Source organism: Dicentrarchus labrax, unplaced genomic scaffold, assembly GCF_905237075.1.
Source record: "Dicentrarchus labrax unplaced genomic scaffold, dlabrax2021, whole genome shotgun sequence".
In the NCBI taxonomy this organism is placed as follows: domain Eukaryota; kingdom Metazoa; phylum Chordata; class Actinopteri; family Moronidae; genus Dicentrarchus; species Dicentrarchus labrax.
The window spans coordinates 20,359,993-20,375,820 of record NW_026136711.1 but is presented as its reverse complement, the minus strand read 5'-3'; the positions used below and the strand labels follow the sequence as shown (position 1 = coordinate 20,375,820).

At 39.9% G+C, this 15,828-nt stretch overlaps 2 protein-coding genes across 4 annotated transcripts; one reads left to right on the top strand and one right to left on the bottom strand.

Moving 5' to 3' along the window:
* Positions 1–159: 159 nt before the first annotated feature.
* Positions 160–4,091, bottom strand: LOC127372557 (pseudouridylate synthase RPUSD4, mitochondrial). The gene is made up of 6 exons (XM_051416443.1): positions 3,294–4,091; positions 2,462–2,669; positions 2,285–2,378; positions 1,843–1,993; positions 1,626–1,723; positions 160–611 (listed from the first exon to the last, which is right to left on the bottom strand). Exons 1-6 carry the CDS (start codon positions 3,739–3,741, stop codon positions 408–410), a joined length of 1,203 nt encoding a protein of 400 aa, XP_051272403.1. The 5' UTR covers positions 3,742–4,091; the 3' UTR covers positions 160–407.
* A 159-nt stretch (positions 4,092–4,250) lies between these two features.
* Positions 4,251–15,602, top strand: LOC127372559 (WD repeat-containing protein 82). Of its 3 annotated transcripts, XM_051416448.1 has the most exons (17): positions 4,251–4,731; positions 4,917–5,017; positions 5,143–5,209; positions 5,672–5,771; positions 6,233–6,349; positions 6,650–6,805; positions 6,907–6,976; positions 7,054–7,196; positions 10,437–10,610; positions 11,426–11,521; positions 11,603–11,707; positions 11,799–11,813; positions 11,905–11,946; positions 12,047–12,172; positions 12,370–12,520; positions 13,463–13,584; positions 13,776–15,602. In XM_051416448.1, the coding sequence occupies exons 1-17, from the start codon at positions 4,571–4,573 to the stop codon at positions 13,941–13,943; spliced, it is 1,914 nt and encodes a 637-aa protein (XP_051272408.1). In that variant the 5' UTR covers positions 4,251–4,570; the 3' UTR covers positions 13,944–15,602. The 3 variants fall into 3 exon arrangements, with proteins under 3 accessions (XP_051272408.1, XP_051272407.1, XP_051272406.1); XM_051416446.1 differs by lacking the exons at positions 4,251–4,731; positions 4,917–5,017; positions 5,143–5,209; ... (3 more) ...; positions 6,907–6,976; positions 7,054–7,196 and adding exons at positions 8,469–9,476; positions 10,254–10,331 and having other exon boundaries at positions 10,432–10,610; XM_051416447.1 differs by lacking the exons at positions 10,437–10,610; positions 11,426–11,521; positions 11,603–11,707; ... (4 more) ...; positions 13,463–13,584; positions 13,776–15,602 and adding an exon at positions 7,291–7,683 and having other exon boundaries at positions 4,309–4,731.
* The last annotated feature ends 226 nt before the right edge of the window (positions 15,603–15,828 follow it).

The window sequence follows — 15,828 nt, the reverse complement described above, 5'->3', positions numbered from 1 at the left end:
AGTATTGAGTGCTGTGTTGTCTGTGGACATTTGAAATAAGGATTAGTTGCGGGCCCTTTTTAAAAAAAATATATAACTTGTTACACCAACATCATCCATAGGCTGGTGGTGCCTCCCATGAAATAACATGCACATTTGGATGAACGACGTTAAGAATAGTTGTGATACAGTTCTGCTTTATTTGTTTATTACTAAAATGAGTTGTATAGCACTGTACAGTCATTTTACACACTGTCATCTGTGGTTGATACATTTACACAACCTCACAAACAAACCCACAACAACCCAGCTCGATATAATTTAATTTCCCATTTAACTTAAATGGTACATATGAGACACTAAGCAGTCTGAATTCCTTCAGACAAAAGCTGGATTACAAAGAACTGAACAGAAAAGCACAGAGGTGATTATTTATTGTCCTTTTTATCAGGAAGCGGTAATTGCAGTCGATTCAGTGTTTGCACAAAGTATTTAGGCAGTGGGCTGGACACGCTGAGGTCAGCTTCACTGGTTCCTAGCAGCGTCAGCTCTCGAGCGAGCAAATGAAGAGGAAGGTAACGGACCTTGCTCTGTTCCAGTCCAAGCTTTCCCAGCATACGTTCCGGTAATTTCTGTGCACAAAAAAATAATGAACAAACTTTTTTTTATAGAAGATAACAGATACTTTTTGACAGAAAAAAAAAAAAACTAAACTGAGTTAAACTGTAGAAATATTGGTCCTACTAAGTGTAAAGTCCACACTTATGTTAATAAATTAAAGCAGACACTGGGGAGCATATAGGGTAGGTTTGAGGGTCAGTAAGACCATAACGGTTGCTGGTTTTACTTAAAGCACAATAAGACACCTAATCAAATGTTTGCCATGTGGGGAGGGAGATGAAAGTAGAGGATGCTGGTTGGCTCAGACAATAACAAATAACCCCCCAACCCAGAGTGTGACAGTTAATACATTTATAAAAGGCCATATTTGGAACAATTAATCACACAGTCACTTGTTGATTTGAGGTGCAACAGCATAAAATAACAGCTAATAACTGAGCTGGTGAGTTTAGGCTTCAACTGCATTACCTGAACTGTAGAATGAGTGAGTTATATACAACTTGAGGTGATGGAAACATTGTGTTTAACTTCACAGGCCAGCAGGGAGATATTTAACAATTTACACTGGGGACAATGAATATCTGTAGCTCTACACTTTAATGTTAAAGCAATCGAGCTGTAGAAAAAACTTTTTATTATTCTTTACCATCATGCAAAACTTAAAAATAATCCTCCCTTTTACTAGTCAGAGCAAATCAAAAAGCAGCTAATGACACACCACTACTGCTTAAGGGGAATTTGTTGATGTTCCACATTATTAATCTACCAATTCTGTCTCACTATTCAGGTATTGTGTGAAATTGTTAGCTGGAAGATGCTATTTTGGTTGCTAAGCTAGTGCCTCCTAGGTGGCGTGCCATTTATTGCTATAGGCCAGTAAACGCACCCCTACTCAAAGTGGCCAACCATTAAGAACTATCATATGGCAATAAAGCAAGAGTGGCATACTATTAGGCAGTTTACCACTATATGAACCACTATATTATACTTGTGGATTCATATAAAAATGTAAACAGAGATTTTACCTGAGGAGCCAGTTTGCTCCAGTTGGAATATTTGTGGTCACCAAGAATGGGGCACGTGAGACCAAGTGCCATGTGGACCCTCACCTGGTGCTTCACTACTGTGGACACAAGAAAGAAGAAAATGTGTCCAATCTTCCTTAAAAGAAATTTAACAAACAGATTTGGGAGAAGTTTCTGGTAAAAAAAAAAAAAAAAAAAAGCAGCAAAGCCTTCCTACCAGTCAGAGGCTGGAGCTCCACAAGGCTGCAACCATTGTTGCTGGTCAAGACTCTGTATTCGGTTACTGCAGGAAGGGCCTGCCGACTGGACCGCACTTTGGTCAAACCATCGCCTGCATCGTTCATTCTGAAAAGAGGACTTAGTGCCATCTGAAATTTAAAACAAAGAAGTTATGAGACTGGAGAAACTATACGAATACGAGACGACCACATTTAATCATCGACTACTTGAAGCAACTGTAAATACCCAATACAGGTTAAATGTAATGTGATAGACTTTACTGTATAACATCAAACATTGAAAAGAAAGTATTTTATGAAGCTAAAACCAGTGCATGCTCGCTGTTGTTACCAATAACTACAGCAATTCATTTAACAAATTTGGAATCAGTTGATTAACAGCTAATTATTAAAGCATCAAAACCACAGAAGAAGAGACACCTTGTAGTGTGGCCGAGGGCCCGGGACCTCTTTCTCTATGATGGGAATGTCAATCACTCCTACAGATGGCACAGGGACACCAACTGTGATGACCCTGAGGAGGGAAAGTGAATATGTTAATTGTAGCATGTGATCACGTGACAACCCCAGTTCTTCTGTCCCCATATGACAGCTCACCAGTACTTTCTCTGCACTTGGTTATTTCTTTGAAGGTTGAGTATGTGCTCCACCACTTCTTCCCTCCTGGCCAGCAAGAGAGCTCCCGTTGTTTCCTTCTCCAGCCCCAGACAGGGGAGCAGCTGAGACCCCGAGTTGACCTTCATACCATCCAACATTTTGGAGAGAACAGGAAGCACAGAGGTGATGGATGTGGAACCACAGTCATCTGAGAGACGACAACAACAACATTAATGTACATGCATTCAGGTCTCCAACATCAGCATGACAGTCCAATAATCTCAGTTGTATTGTAGTTGCAGCTTATTCCAGTTCTACGTTACCATCACTGGGACAGAGATGTACCAATATATCAGCAGACCAGTATCATCAGTATGCAAGTTAAGATTTTCTTCCTTATCTACTAATCTGTAGAATAATCTTTTGTGTCTATAAAATGTCAGAAAATAGAGAAACATGTCCATCACAGTTCCCCAGAGTCAAAGGTGACAACTTCAGTTTACAGTGACAGAGACAAACTGAGCAGAGCTGAAACAATCTTATTAGTTGGACATAATGAGACATTTATATATATTATCTCTGGTCTCAGAGCTGGCAATGGGCAGTTACACTATTAATAACAATTCTGACATATATAGAGCTGAAACCAGTGAATTTATGGCATTTTATTTACAAAATTAACAAACAATTAATCTGCAATGTCCTGTCAATCAACTTCTAATTCCAGCTCTAAAGAGTTACCATACACAAGTGCTCCCCAAACTCTGTTAAAGTTCACATTAACTCAGTGTGAAGCTCCGACTGTCTCCAGTGTGAGCTCCTGCGGGTTTACCTCGGACTGGAACACCGTAAGGTTTGTTTATGACAACCACATCTTTATCCTGGTACAGCACGCTTCTGTGGAGCTGTTTGGCCAGCACGTTAGGATGGACGTTTTGTAGCTGCTGACTGAACCGTTTCAGCTCCGCAACCCTCTTCTGCTGCCCGGACATCGGAGGCTCCGGCTCCGGCTCCGCTGGCTCCGCTGCCGCCTCCGCCGCCTCCGCCCGTGGCTTCGTCCTCTCTTGTTGGACCTTCCGGGCCAGGTCGATCGCTCTCAGCCGCGGTCTCTCTCTGGTGTCGGAGGCTGGATTGTGTTCAGCCTTGGTGACCAGGCTCCGGCTGAGGGATGCTGCTGCCTCCGGACACCGGCGGCAGTTCGCCCGCTGTCTGACCCGAGTAAAGACGGCGTTCAGGCCGGATTTCCAGTCAGTGCAGACTATCCTCCTGCAGCTGTTCATTGTGGTGTGTAGTCTGGTAGACAGTTCACATTAGCGTGGAGACATAAAAACAAACTCCAGAGGACATGTGTTTGCCGTCGAACTACTTCCGGGCCACACCTTTCAGAATAAAAGCGTCCAAACGTAATTTTCTACTACAACTAAAAAAAGCAAGAAAATACAAAAATCCAATATTTTAGTTGTAGAAGTGAGTTTGATTAAACTTATACTCGTTCAGTCACACACATGCTATTTTGGACTTCTGATTGCTCGAATAAACATTACTAAAAAATTACCTGACATTTTAGCTCGCAACTAATTTGTCAGGACGCCTCAAAAAATGCGATTTAATAACAAAAAATAATCCCCAAGCGGTATAAAAGAAAATATGTGTGACCTTCAAAGCTGTTGTATATTAAAAACACTGGAGTGTAAGTTACGTGCAGCAATAACTTCCTGTGGTGGTTTGTCGTAATTTCCTGTTTCTGACAATAAGTATGCTCGTTTCTAACACCGTCACTGCCCGGTTGGCTGAAGCTACTGGCTGTAATAGTGATTGTTAAAGCACCGCTCACCTGGTAGACGTTGAGGTACAAACCGAATGAGCCGTTGTTACTCCAGGTTGCCGTATGGGTGGATGTTGTGAATAAACAAAACCGCTTTTTATTTTTATTGTCGATGTTCTGAAAATGTGAGCATTTATTTGGACGTTTTAAAGGATGTTGTTCATGCAATGCTCGAGCAAAATGACTCGCAGGCTTCATTAAACCTGGAAACAGAGGGAGGGGCCACCTTTTGGGTTTTTACATGGTCTACTGTTGCATGAAATAAAAAAACATACGCTGCAGACATGAAGATCACAGACAGCGTGTTGCGAAGTTTCAGGGTTGCAAGGACATATCGAGAAAACTCCCAGAAAGTAAACTGTGTGGACTTCAGCCCAAATGGGGAAAATGCGATATCAAGCAGCGACGATGACTGCATTGTGTTATATGACATCCGGGAAGGAAAGTAAGTGGACAACATTACATTTAAAAAAAACAAGTGGGAACTGAGTAATTAAAAGTGTAATCTATTTATGCCTCAATAATGTGAAAATAAATAATAAATAATGGTTTCCATACTGTGTGGACTCTGTCAGTGTTCACTGTGGTTCATCACTGATTGACAGGTTCAAATGTTCTGTCCTTTCTCAGGCCTAAAAGGACCCTGTTCAGTAAGAAGTATGGAGTAGACCTCATCCGCTACACGCATGGAGATGCACAGACTGTAGTCTACAGCTCCAACAAGCTAGATGGTAAATAACTCAATAAACTGACAGTCAGCTGTTGGCACAAAGCACCAAAACAAGATATCAAATATAATTTAAATGCATCTTCTACTCAGTTTTTTAAAACTTAAGTATGATTTTGTGTCTTGTAGATACCATCCGATACCTGTCACTCACTGACAACAAGTACATCCGGTATTTCCCAGGTCACACTGCAAGGTGAGTAAATCCACCTCCACCAATGAAGTGGATGTAAACCTTTAAAAGTGGATTTCTTCCAAAGAAGATGAGAACAAAGTGAATACAACCCTCGTCAGGTTCCTGGGTGGAAAAATGCCAACAAACTTATTCCAACCCAAGTTGCCCTTTAATCAGAACAAATGAGGAAGCTACAATGTGCTTTTTATTAAGTTGAATTCCATCAAAATGATCACAAAAAGTACATTTTAATATTAATCTTTGATGTTCGCTACATATTTGAATCCATCTGTTATCTATACCTTATTATATCCTAATGTTGATACAGGTATGGAAAACATTTATTCACGCTTATGCTAAGTGTTTCAGAAATACACAAAGGAAGTTGTACTGTATTATCTGGTCTTTTCTTGTCTTATTTTACCGTATCTAAAAATAAGTTTTATTCCTCAATGGTTGAAGGTCCTTTTGATGTTTTTCCAGAGTCATCGCTCTCTCCATGTCACCAGTGGATGACACGTTTATCTCCGGCTCTCTGGATAAGACAATCCGGATCTGGGACCTGCGCTCTCAAAACTGTCAAGTGAGTAGTCTGTGAACAGGCTGGAAAATGACACTTCCTCCGTTGTCTGTGGGCAGTTACTCAAATGTGTAATTACAGCTGCTGCTACAAAATTTAGCACTAGATCAGGACTTCCCAGATTACTGCCCATCAGGTTATCAGTAGTTACCGACCCCCCTTTTAATAAACGTTTGTCCTGCGACCACTGGGTGTCCCCAGACCTCCTGTAGGAACCACGGCTGCACTTGGATCTTCCCTCTCACATGTAAAACTGGACCAACACACAGTAGCTAAAACACAATACTGTAAAATATTATACTATAAACAAAGACTAAATGGAAGGAGATACTGTTATATGAACAATGCATGACACAAACACCAGTCATTAATCAGTAAGCCTGAAATATGGTGATGAAATCCAGACTTCCTGTTGTCTGTTGACTCTTTTTCTCTGGGTTTATTGGTGTGTATTTGTGTTTCAGGGTTTGACTAATCCACTGGGGAAACCTGTATGTTCCTTTGACCCCGACGGGCTGATATTTGCTGCAGGGGTGGAATCACAGGCCATTAAATTATACGACCTTCGTGCTTTTGACAAGGTAAAATGCAAATGAGTGTGTTAGTGGTTTGTGTGAGTGCATTTGTTGGCTGCATGACGTGGTAAAAACGTCATATTGCAATTATTTTGATGGATATTGCGATTGTGATATGTTTCATGATCGGTGGGAAAGATTCATTTTGCAACACAAATTAAATTTTTTATAAAAAAAACTATTCAAATCTGTAGCAAACAAACCTGTTTCCTTTTGTATGCATGGAGGAGTTGACTTTTACACACCTGCTTTATTGTTTTCTCTGTTATTGAGTATTTATAATGTATGTAATATTTCTGTGTAAAGGGTCCCTTTGCCTCCTTTGAGACGAGGTTTAATCGTGTGTGTGACTGGACTGGACTCAAATTCAGTAACGATGGGAAACAGATTCTCATCTCCACCAATGGAGGGATGATTCGCGTCCTGAATGCTTTCAATGGATCAGTGCTGCACACTTTCTCTGTAAGAGACATACACATTGTCACAAACCTACTGAATTAAATCTGTCTGTTTATGGTTGCTTTGAAGCAGCTCAATGTGGTGTTTCCTTTGCTAATTTCAAGGGCTACAACAACAGTAAAGGCATCTCCCTGGAGGCCTGTTTCACTCCCGACTCGCAGTTTGTCATGATTGGTGAGACTAAACACCTCAGATTTATATTTAGGCCTCTTCCTGTAAGCTGTGTGTTTAAAATGTGTCATGCTTTGCAGGCTCAGAGGACGGGAGGGTCCATGTTTGGGGCACTGAGAGCGGGATGAAGGTGGCCGTGCTGGATGGGAAACATCCGGGGCCAATCAACACGCTGCAGTTTAACCCCAGATACATGACGTTCGCTAGCGCCTGCACTAACATGGTGAGATCAAACTTATCATATCGACGTTTGCTGCTGGACAAACTGATACGAGCAGAGTGATCATTTGTAATTTGTTCTTCTCTTCTCTTAACAGACTTTTTGGCTTCCGTGTGTTGATGACGTTTAGCGGGACGTTACCACAGTGAGTCCTCATTGTAAAACACGTCACAATCATACAGTGATGTAGGATACCTTTGTGTGTTAGCCTCTCTTGTCCTGATAAGAACCTTGTGGAACTGATAGTTTAATGGAGGAAAAACTGTTACTGTTACTTTTTACATGCAGTATTGTCAAACTTTTGAAAGGATTGATGCAGCTGTTACTAAATCCTACATACCTCCCGTTAAAATTCAGGTACAAAACATTGGGTCAATATTTTTTTACCTAATATCTCAAGATCGTGTGATTCAATTGCAATTTAATTGATTAATAATCAATGTTTTTACCGTTTTAATATTGATAATAAAGTGTTTTTAGATGAAAATAAGAGCTCATGTTTTTTCTTTTTATGGCATCCTTACTTTTATCATACATCAGATGAATCTTGATATATAGTACCAGCGCTTTAACGAATGATTTATTACATTATCGATTCAAAATTATTCTTTTCGATTTGTCATTTGGTCTCTATAATATAGGTTGTATAAAATGTCTGAGAATTGTGAAAAATGTCACTTTCCTTCAGCCCAAAGTGACTTCTTCCCATCGCCTGCTTTATCTGGCCAGCTGTCCAAAACCCAAATATATTTTATTTATTATCACATAAGACAAAGAAAAGCAGCAAATCATAATTCAGAAGCTGTCATTAGGTAAGATTAGGTCATTTTTGCTTACATTTTCTTTTTCTATCAATTGTCCAATCAATTGATTGTTTGAGCTTTATACAGTGAATAATAATGAGCACATTTACTAAGAAAATGTAAATTGTTCACACTTTCCAGTACAACACACTGATATTAATGATTCTGTAGGTTGCTCTTTGTATATGAATAATTACAGCCTTAAACACAGTGAATGATACAGTCCTTACAAATGTGTCTTTTTTTTAGATAATTAATTAAAGGATTAGTGTGTCTGTGCTTCTCATAACAACGACACTCACATGAGCTTACTTAACAGCAGTTCATTCAGTCAGTAAACCCATCTGTGAACACACATGCAAGCGTGAGAGAAACGCAGGCAGTTTTAATCAATTTGATGAACCGCTGTTTGTTTTGTTTTTTCGTGCGCATTAAGTGTGTCTTCCTGAAGTAGAGGGGGGGGGTTCTGTTGAATAATGTATAGATGCTTGGGTTGTGTACTCACCACTGAGTGAATAATGGATGATCCCATCACAGATAACCTCGCAGGTACACACTTATCTTTCTCTCACCTCCTTCCCTATGTGTGTGTGTGTGTGTCGCTCGCTCTCCTCTACTATACGTACTGTACACACTGTACTGATGAGTTTGTTTTTCTCAGGGAACATTAATGGATCCCTCAGTACCTACTGTACAGGAGCCAACTCTTCTAGTGTACACACAAGTCATCTGGAGCTCTTTACCTCACACTTTGGGATTAAATGTCTTTATATGTAGCCATAAGAAACCTCACATTCTCATATTTTGATAGCGTGCAGAGGTACTGACCGTAGTCTCACTTTTTCATTTACTATTGAAGGTAACTTTGCCAATAAAAAGGTACTGACCACCAATACATGAAACCCCCTCACTCCTGGTCCATTGAACAATGTCAGATTCTGGCTTGGTGTCACATTTCTGTGACCAGGGGACTGGAATTTGAGATCATGCCTGAGCTGATCGGCCACTCTATGTGAAGGATTGATAAAATGTTGTTACATGTGGCGCACTAACAGCATCTGAAAACACTGACCACTGATGTAATGCACGCTAGATTTCTACCTAGCCTGTCTCCCCCCTCACAGTACAGGACAGTATGTGACCTGGGAGATGCTCCCCCACCGAGACTTTTAAAGTTGTGGTCATTGATACGCAAAGAGTTTTAGATCAGTGGTTAGGGTGGCATATCCACTGACAGGCACGTTATTACTCATCAGCCACAGTTCCGCAGATTGTATTTCAAGTGTTAGGAATCTCCCAAGTCACCCTCAAGGCGTTTATGTCACTGGTGCGCGTGGGTACATCTGTCTGCCATCAGTGTAGAGGCAGCCTACCTGCTGAGCAAGAAGAGCGAGGACACAGAGACCTGGACCTGGTCCTTCTTGCATGAGAGGAGTGTGAAGCGACTGCCAAAAGATGTCACACCAAACTGGAATTAACGGTATGTAACATTTTTAAAAGAAGAACTCTGTAATCTTTCTTAAATCAGTGTGTTTATGTGTATAAATCTAATTGTCTCCTAAAATTCTTTTAATCTTTTTTGTCTTTTTAGCGTTTGAGCTATCTGACATGTACGTCATACACTTAAATCCTCAGTATTTAATTGTCTTTAAAAACCTTAAAGCGGTTCCTTGTGCGTATATAAATAATTGTGGACTGTAAAGGCTACACATGTAATTATAATGTCTACTACTGATTGCCAGTTAAAATGTCTGTCTTCTGTTCTGATACTTACAATCATGATATGTAGCACCTACAAACATTTATGGATAGTTTAAGAGCCACCTATAGTTGTGTTATGGCATTTGGTAATCGGAGCGTAGGGGGACGGGTTGGCAGAAGCGCACCTCTCTCACCTTTCTCACCTGGTCTTACATCATTTATGAGACCGCTGTGTTTGGTAACCATGGTGAGAGAGAAGGAGGGAGTGCAATAAATACCTGAATCGAGTTTTCACTTCCAAACTAACATTAGTGGGTGTGGAAATTGGGAGAAAGTTGAGGTTGTTTTATCCCTCAGACTAAATTTTCTCAGTGGCTCTTTGGTGCATATGTCCCCTGTCTGAGTCACATTAGGTGATACCATGACTGCCTGGCAGTGGATCAAATTTTCTCCCTGAAGTGGAGTCTCAGGTTCTTACCTACCCAACTCTGTCTCACTTGCTTTCAACCCCCCATCCTCAGTTTTGACTTGTCTGCCTTATATCTGGTTACTTTAGCAACATCTGAGCTGAAGGAGTTTCTGGCCCGAGCGAGGGGAGGTGCCATCAGAATAATGAAGATAGTCATCAGAAATGGTAAACATGAGATTCTTCTTGTATTCAGGAAGATTTGATACAAGTAAACTTTTATTTCTAAATCCCAAGATGAGTTGAGCTGATGCATTTTTGTTTGCAGAGGAGTTGGTGCTAGACTGGTACAGAGAGCCAGTACAGAGCTGGGACAAGGATTACGATCAGTTCCTGCTTCCTCTGCTCACGCCTCAGGAACCCTGCTACATCCTCTACCGTCTGGACTCCCAGAATGCACAGGGATACGAGTGGCTCTTCATCGCCTGGTCACCTGACCAGTCGCCAGTATGTCTGGAGTGATGATGTCACTGTTTAGCCATAGTTTCAAATGTAGTCATTTGAATTATTGTAATTAAAGATTAAACCAAAACTACATGTCGGAAAACATTGTTATGAGCTGAAAAAGGGAAATAAGCAGGACTAAATTGAACAAAATTAAACTTTTCTGGAAACTACCATAAAACTTAAACTTAGGTAACTTTTTAAAGTTATTTTTCTAGTCAAAAAATTATTTAAACACAGGTTTAGGCTTAGAGTTTAATTGTTATTATTGAAAAATTGTGACCACTATTGAAAACATATTTAAATTATATTTATTGTTTCTATTATATTACACAACACGTGCCTTAAACACATACAACATATAAGAAAAAGATAAGATAAGGTAAGATAAAACAGACTTTAGTGATCCCAAACTGGGGAAAGTCACTCACTACAGCAGCTCCAGATACAACACAACAGATAAGAGAATACACAAACAACATATAATGAAAATAGAATAAGAGTTATATGTACACTACATACAGCTTTTTATAAACAGATGTGATTGATAAGGAACATTGCACAGGTCACAGCAGGAAGTGGTGGACTGGTGTGAAAATAAATAATCACACAGGACAAAAATATACACAGCAGTACAGATTAAAGGAAGTATAGGCTATAGATGTGTGTGAATGTGTGTTCTATAGTTACATTATTCCACATTTAAATTAAAATTCCTACCAAAACTTACATTTTCCTGAATGCCAATGCTCTGTAGAAACAACCATAACCATGGCTAATATTCATTATATCCTCCCATCTGTCTGGACACCTGTTAGGTGAGGCAGAAGATGGTGTATGCAGCCACCCGTGCCACACTGAAGAAAGAGTTCGGAGGAGGTCACATCAAAGATGAAATATTTGGCACAGTCGAGGTTAGTAAAATCCCTCCAGCCTGACAGCTGATCAGTGAATCTTCAGCGAGGTATCACCCTGTTTGTGTCCCTGTTCTGCAGGACGACCTGTGCTTCCAGGGATACCTGCGACACATGTCCTCCTGCTCCTCCCCAGCTCCTCTCACAGCAGCCGAGCAGGAATTACAACGAATTAAAGTCACAGAGGTAAAGTTTAAACAATACAAACTAAAGCACATACTGAATGTAAGTACATTGTGTACACTCAATCTTGTTTGCATCTGCTTTTTCCCTGCAGGATAAAGTTGTATGGGTACGTAAGCTTCTCTTCATAACACAAATTCAACTGTGTGTGCATGAAGAAGAGAAAGGACAGATTCAGAAACTGTCTCTTCTGTCCACAGGATGAACGTAGACGAATTGGGACTCCAACAGCGCGAGCGAGGGTTTGTTAAAGTCTCTTTGACTCACTGGCATTTAATTCCCTGTCATGTGTTGGGAAACATCAGCCCTGAGATGTCTGTGGGTTTTTTTTTTATCTTGCAGGTTACAATGGAGTTTGGCTTGGACAAAAGGGCGCAGACTCTTCAAGGTCTTGCATTCCCGTTACAAGAAGAGGCCAAACGAGCTCTGCAGCAACTCAAGCAGAGACGTATCAACTACATACAGCTGGTGAGACTGAAAACCTTTATCTGAATCTGTTCATGCAACAGAATGCAACATGTAACTTATTTCCTGTGAACCAAAACAAGCTGCCAGGATCTTTGTTTTTGTTTTAAAAACTGTGTACCATTGTTTGTCAGCGAGATTGGCTGTGCATGACTTGAACAACCCCTGAACAAAGCTTGTTTGTGTGTGTTGTGTTGCAGAGGCTGGATGTAGAGAAAGAGACCATTGAGCTGGTTCACACCAAACCTACAGAGACCCATGAGCTTCCCTACAGGATTCCCACAGATTCACCCAGATACCACTTCTTTATCTTCAAACATTCCCATCAGGGCCAGCTGCAGGAGGCACTGGGTCAGAACAGTCTCATTGTACTTCAGCATAATATAAATTAATATAATTTTGCTTTCTATTTTCAAGAAACTGAAGGGAAGTCAATTGAATTTGTTTTCTTCGGGATGTTACTCCTAGAACAAGTCCTCACTCATCACCTACAGTATATTCACATATTAACAATGGATCAAATGATCAAATTACCAAATATGTAACGTGAAAGGTGTCACTCGTAGAAATGTATATTTGCAGTTCATCTCTATGGAGCGTTTTAGCGTCTTTCAGCTCATTGTTTTTGGTCTAGGCTTTACTGTTCACTCTCACCCTCATCAACCTCATTTCCAGCTGCAGCAGGCAGCTATTCTCAGTGATGAGTCCACTGTACACTACCTCCTCAGCACTAAACAGCAGACAGAGAGGGTTAGCCATTAGCTGGAGAACATAACGGAGCATCTAGTAGCTAAAGAGACAGATATTTCCTCTAGGAGTCGGTGGAGACCAAAACAGAGCAACAAAAAGAGTGAATATTGAATGTACATTTGGCCAGGAGCTCAACTCCAAATTAATGATAACGTTACTCCATATGTGCAGGCTGTACAAATAATGAAGAACTGTTTAATAACATGTTAAACATATAATCTTTATTAGGGGGCAATATGTCAATATTATGTTTTTTGCTTGTTCCACTGCCCCCAAGTTGCTCAAAAGAATTTTACTGCAGATATCAGACACTATATAGGCATTGCGTTTTCATAGTGACCACATGTGGTCAACCAAATGTTACTCAGAGATTAGTTTTAAAACAGATATCGTGACTAGTTTTCAACACAACTAAAGTGATAGCACTTGTACTTATATTAGTATTGGATGTTCTAGTACTCTGTCCAGTTTTAAAAGAAGATCTGATCCAGCAACACAACAAATATCTGCTCCTTAAGTGACGACTTTATTTATCTCTTGCAGTGTTCATATATTCAATGCCTGGATACACCTGTAGTATCAAAGAACGGATGCTGTATTCCAGCTGTAAGAACAGGCTACTGGATGAGGTGGAGAGAGACTACCAGCTGGAGGTCTCCAAAAAGGTACAGATCACCCAAATGGCCCACAAATAAAATAACAATCAGACACAATCTGTAATATATCTCTGTAGAGGTAAACAGTAAATAAGGCAACCATCATTTATCTATAAACTGTTAGGATGATAATGAATGTTTTAGTTCTGTGGTTACTAAAAAGAGTATCCATTAATCTGTGTATTATTCTGTGTGTGTAGATGGAGATAGACAGTGGCGACGGCCTGACAGAAGACTTCCTGTATGAGGAGGTCCACCCGATGGAGCACACCTTAAAGCAGGTCTTTTCCAAGCCCCGTGGACCGGGAGGGAAGAGGGGCAACAAACGTCTCATCAAGGGTGCAGGGGAGAACGGGGAAGAAAGTTAGACATTATACCCTCACATAAGACATTACACACACACGCAAACCAACACGATATCTATGAATTGACTTGTTATTTGACTGTTTAGTTTCTAGCCATTTCTTCTTTTTACTGGTGGACATTCATTTCACACTGGAAACAGGAGAAAATAGATCCACCATAAAGCAGAATTCATTCATATTTTCCTTTGATGAAAGACGTTAACAAGAACACTGTTGGTAGTTTGAGTCTTATTGGCTGATATGTGAACACATCTTTTGGTTTATTTAAATTAAATTACATTTTGATTTACATGAAAACCTGTTAAAGTCAGATGAAGTTGTTATTCCTCTTAAACCCTAATCTTCCACCAGTGTGTCACATTACACACACATACTATTGTGCGGCCAAACTTTTCAAAACAAACTTTATTTTAAACTATAGTGGAGGTCAAAAACGTTCTATATACCAAATATGTCTGGAGGAATTTGGGGGAAATGGATAGTGATCGATTTATTTAAGGATTATTGGAAACAGGAAAAAAAAAAGAAAAATCAACATATTAAAGCGAAAAAAACTGTATTTCCAACACAGTCCCAAGATGTTAGAAGACAAAAGAAAACACAAAGAAGCACAAAACATGAAAATTAACCTGCAAATCCAAAATATTAAATAACTAATTAAAAAAGTACAGCTAAAATAACAATGTATCTTCAAATGGCATTATAAATATATTTCCCTGTCCTAACTTGACCTCTACATTTCCAAAGACTTGATGTGTAACTCAAGGCACCAGTGTAAAAAAAAGAAACTTCTGGCTACATTATAAAACAATGCACAAAATATATAAAACATTTACATTTTATACAATGGTGACAGCCATAAAAACATAAAGTCTTAGGTTTGTTTTCATTAATTTGTTCAATAAAGAGTTTGAACAAGCTGATACTCAACAAGTATGACACTGTCAGACAGTGGGGGCATTTGGGGAAATACAATTATTAGTTTTCCACCTGCGTTAGACGAGAATATTGACACCACTTTCATGTCTGTACGTTAAATATGAAGCTGCAGCGAGCAGCCGGTTAGCTTAGCTTAGCATAAAATGGAAATAGGGGGAAACAGTTAACCTGGCTTTAACAAAATCTGCCTAAAAACACTTCTAAAGCTCACTAACACTTTATATCTAATTTGTTTAATCCGTACAAAGACCAACGTGTAAAAACAACAAAGCAGTTTACAGGTGGTAATCCGGGTTGCCAGGCAACCGGCAGAGACTTAGATGTTAAAGGGTTAAAATGCTTTTTATATATAATAATTGTATTATTTTTCATTTGCCAATTACTGTCCAAGTTGAAGGCAACATTTCCCATCTCAGTTGCCTTCTCCTGTCTCTGCTGTCGACTTCAGGAAATGATTCTCGTTGTTTATTTATCCCTTCACTTATACTGATTCAGCTATTTACAATCATTGGAAAATGGCTTTTAAATGTCTGCTTTACGGTGGATTATCATTTATATTCCCTCGGTCTATGCTGTACCCATGATTCAGTCTTAACCACATGCAAATTCATCCACATCACACTCACTGTTGCCTTTGCCTTCTGCAGTCGCCTGAGCAAAGTTTGACTACACTCAACTGAAGGCTGTTGTTTTACATGGTCCTACAATAAAATATTTTCTTTATTTTCTAGTGTTGTTTCTCTCTCTGTGACTGTGTGTGTGTGTGTGTGTGTGTGTGTGTGTGTGTGTGTGTGTGTGTGGCCAGTAGCGGCAGCAGGGATCAGGGCTCAGCAGCAGAGGTCAGTTTGTGTGTTTTCCAGGAAGGCGTCTACTCAGAACCCTTCAGCCGTGCCGTTCTGCTGCTTTCATACCTCACGAGAAAGACGGTTGATTTTGTTTCTTGGAAACG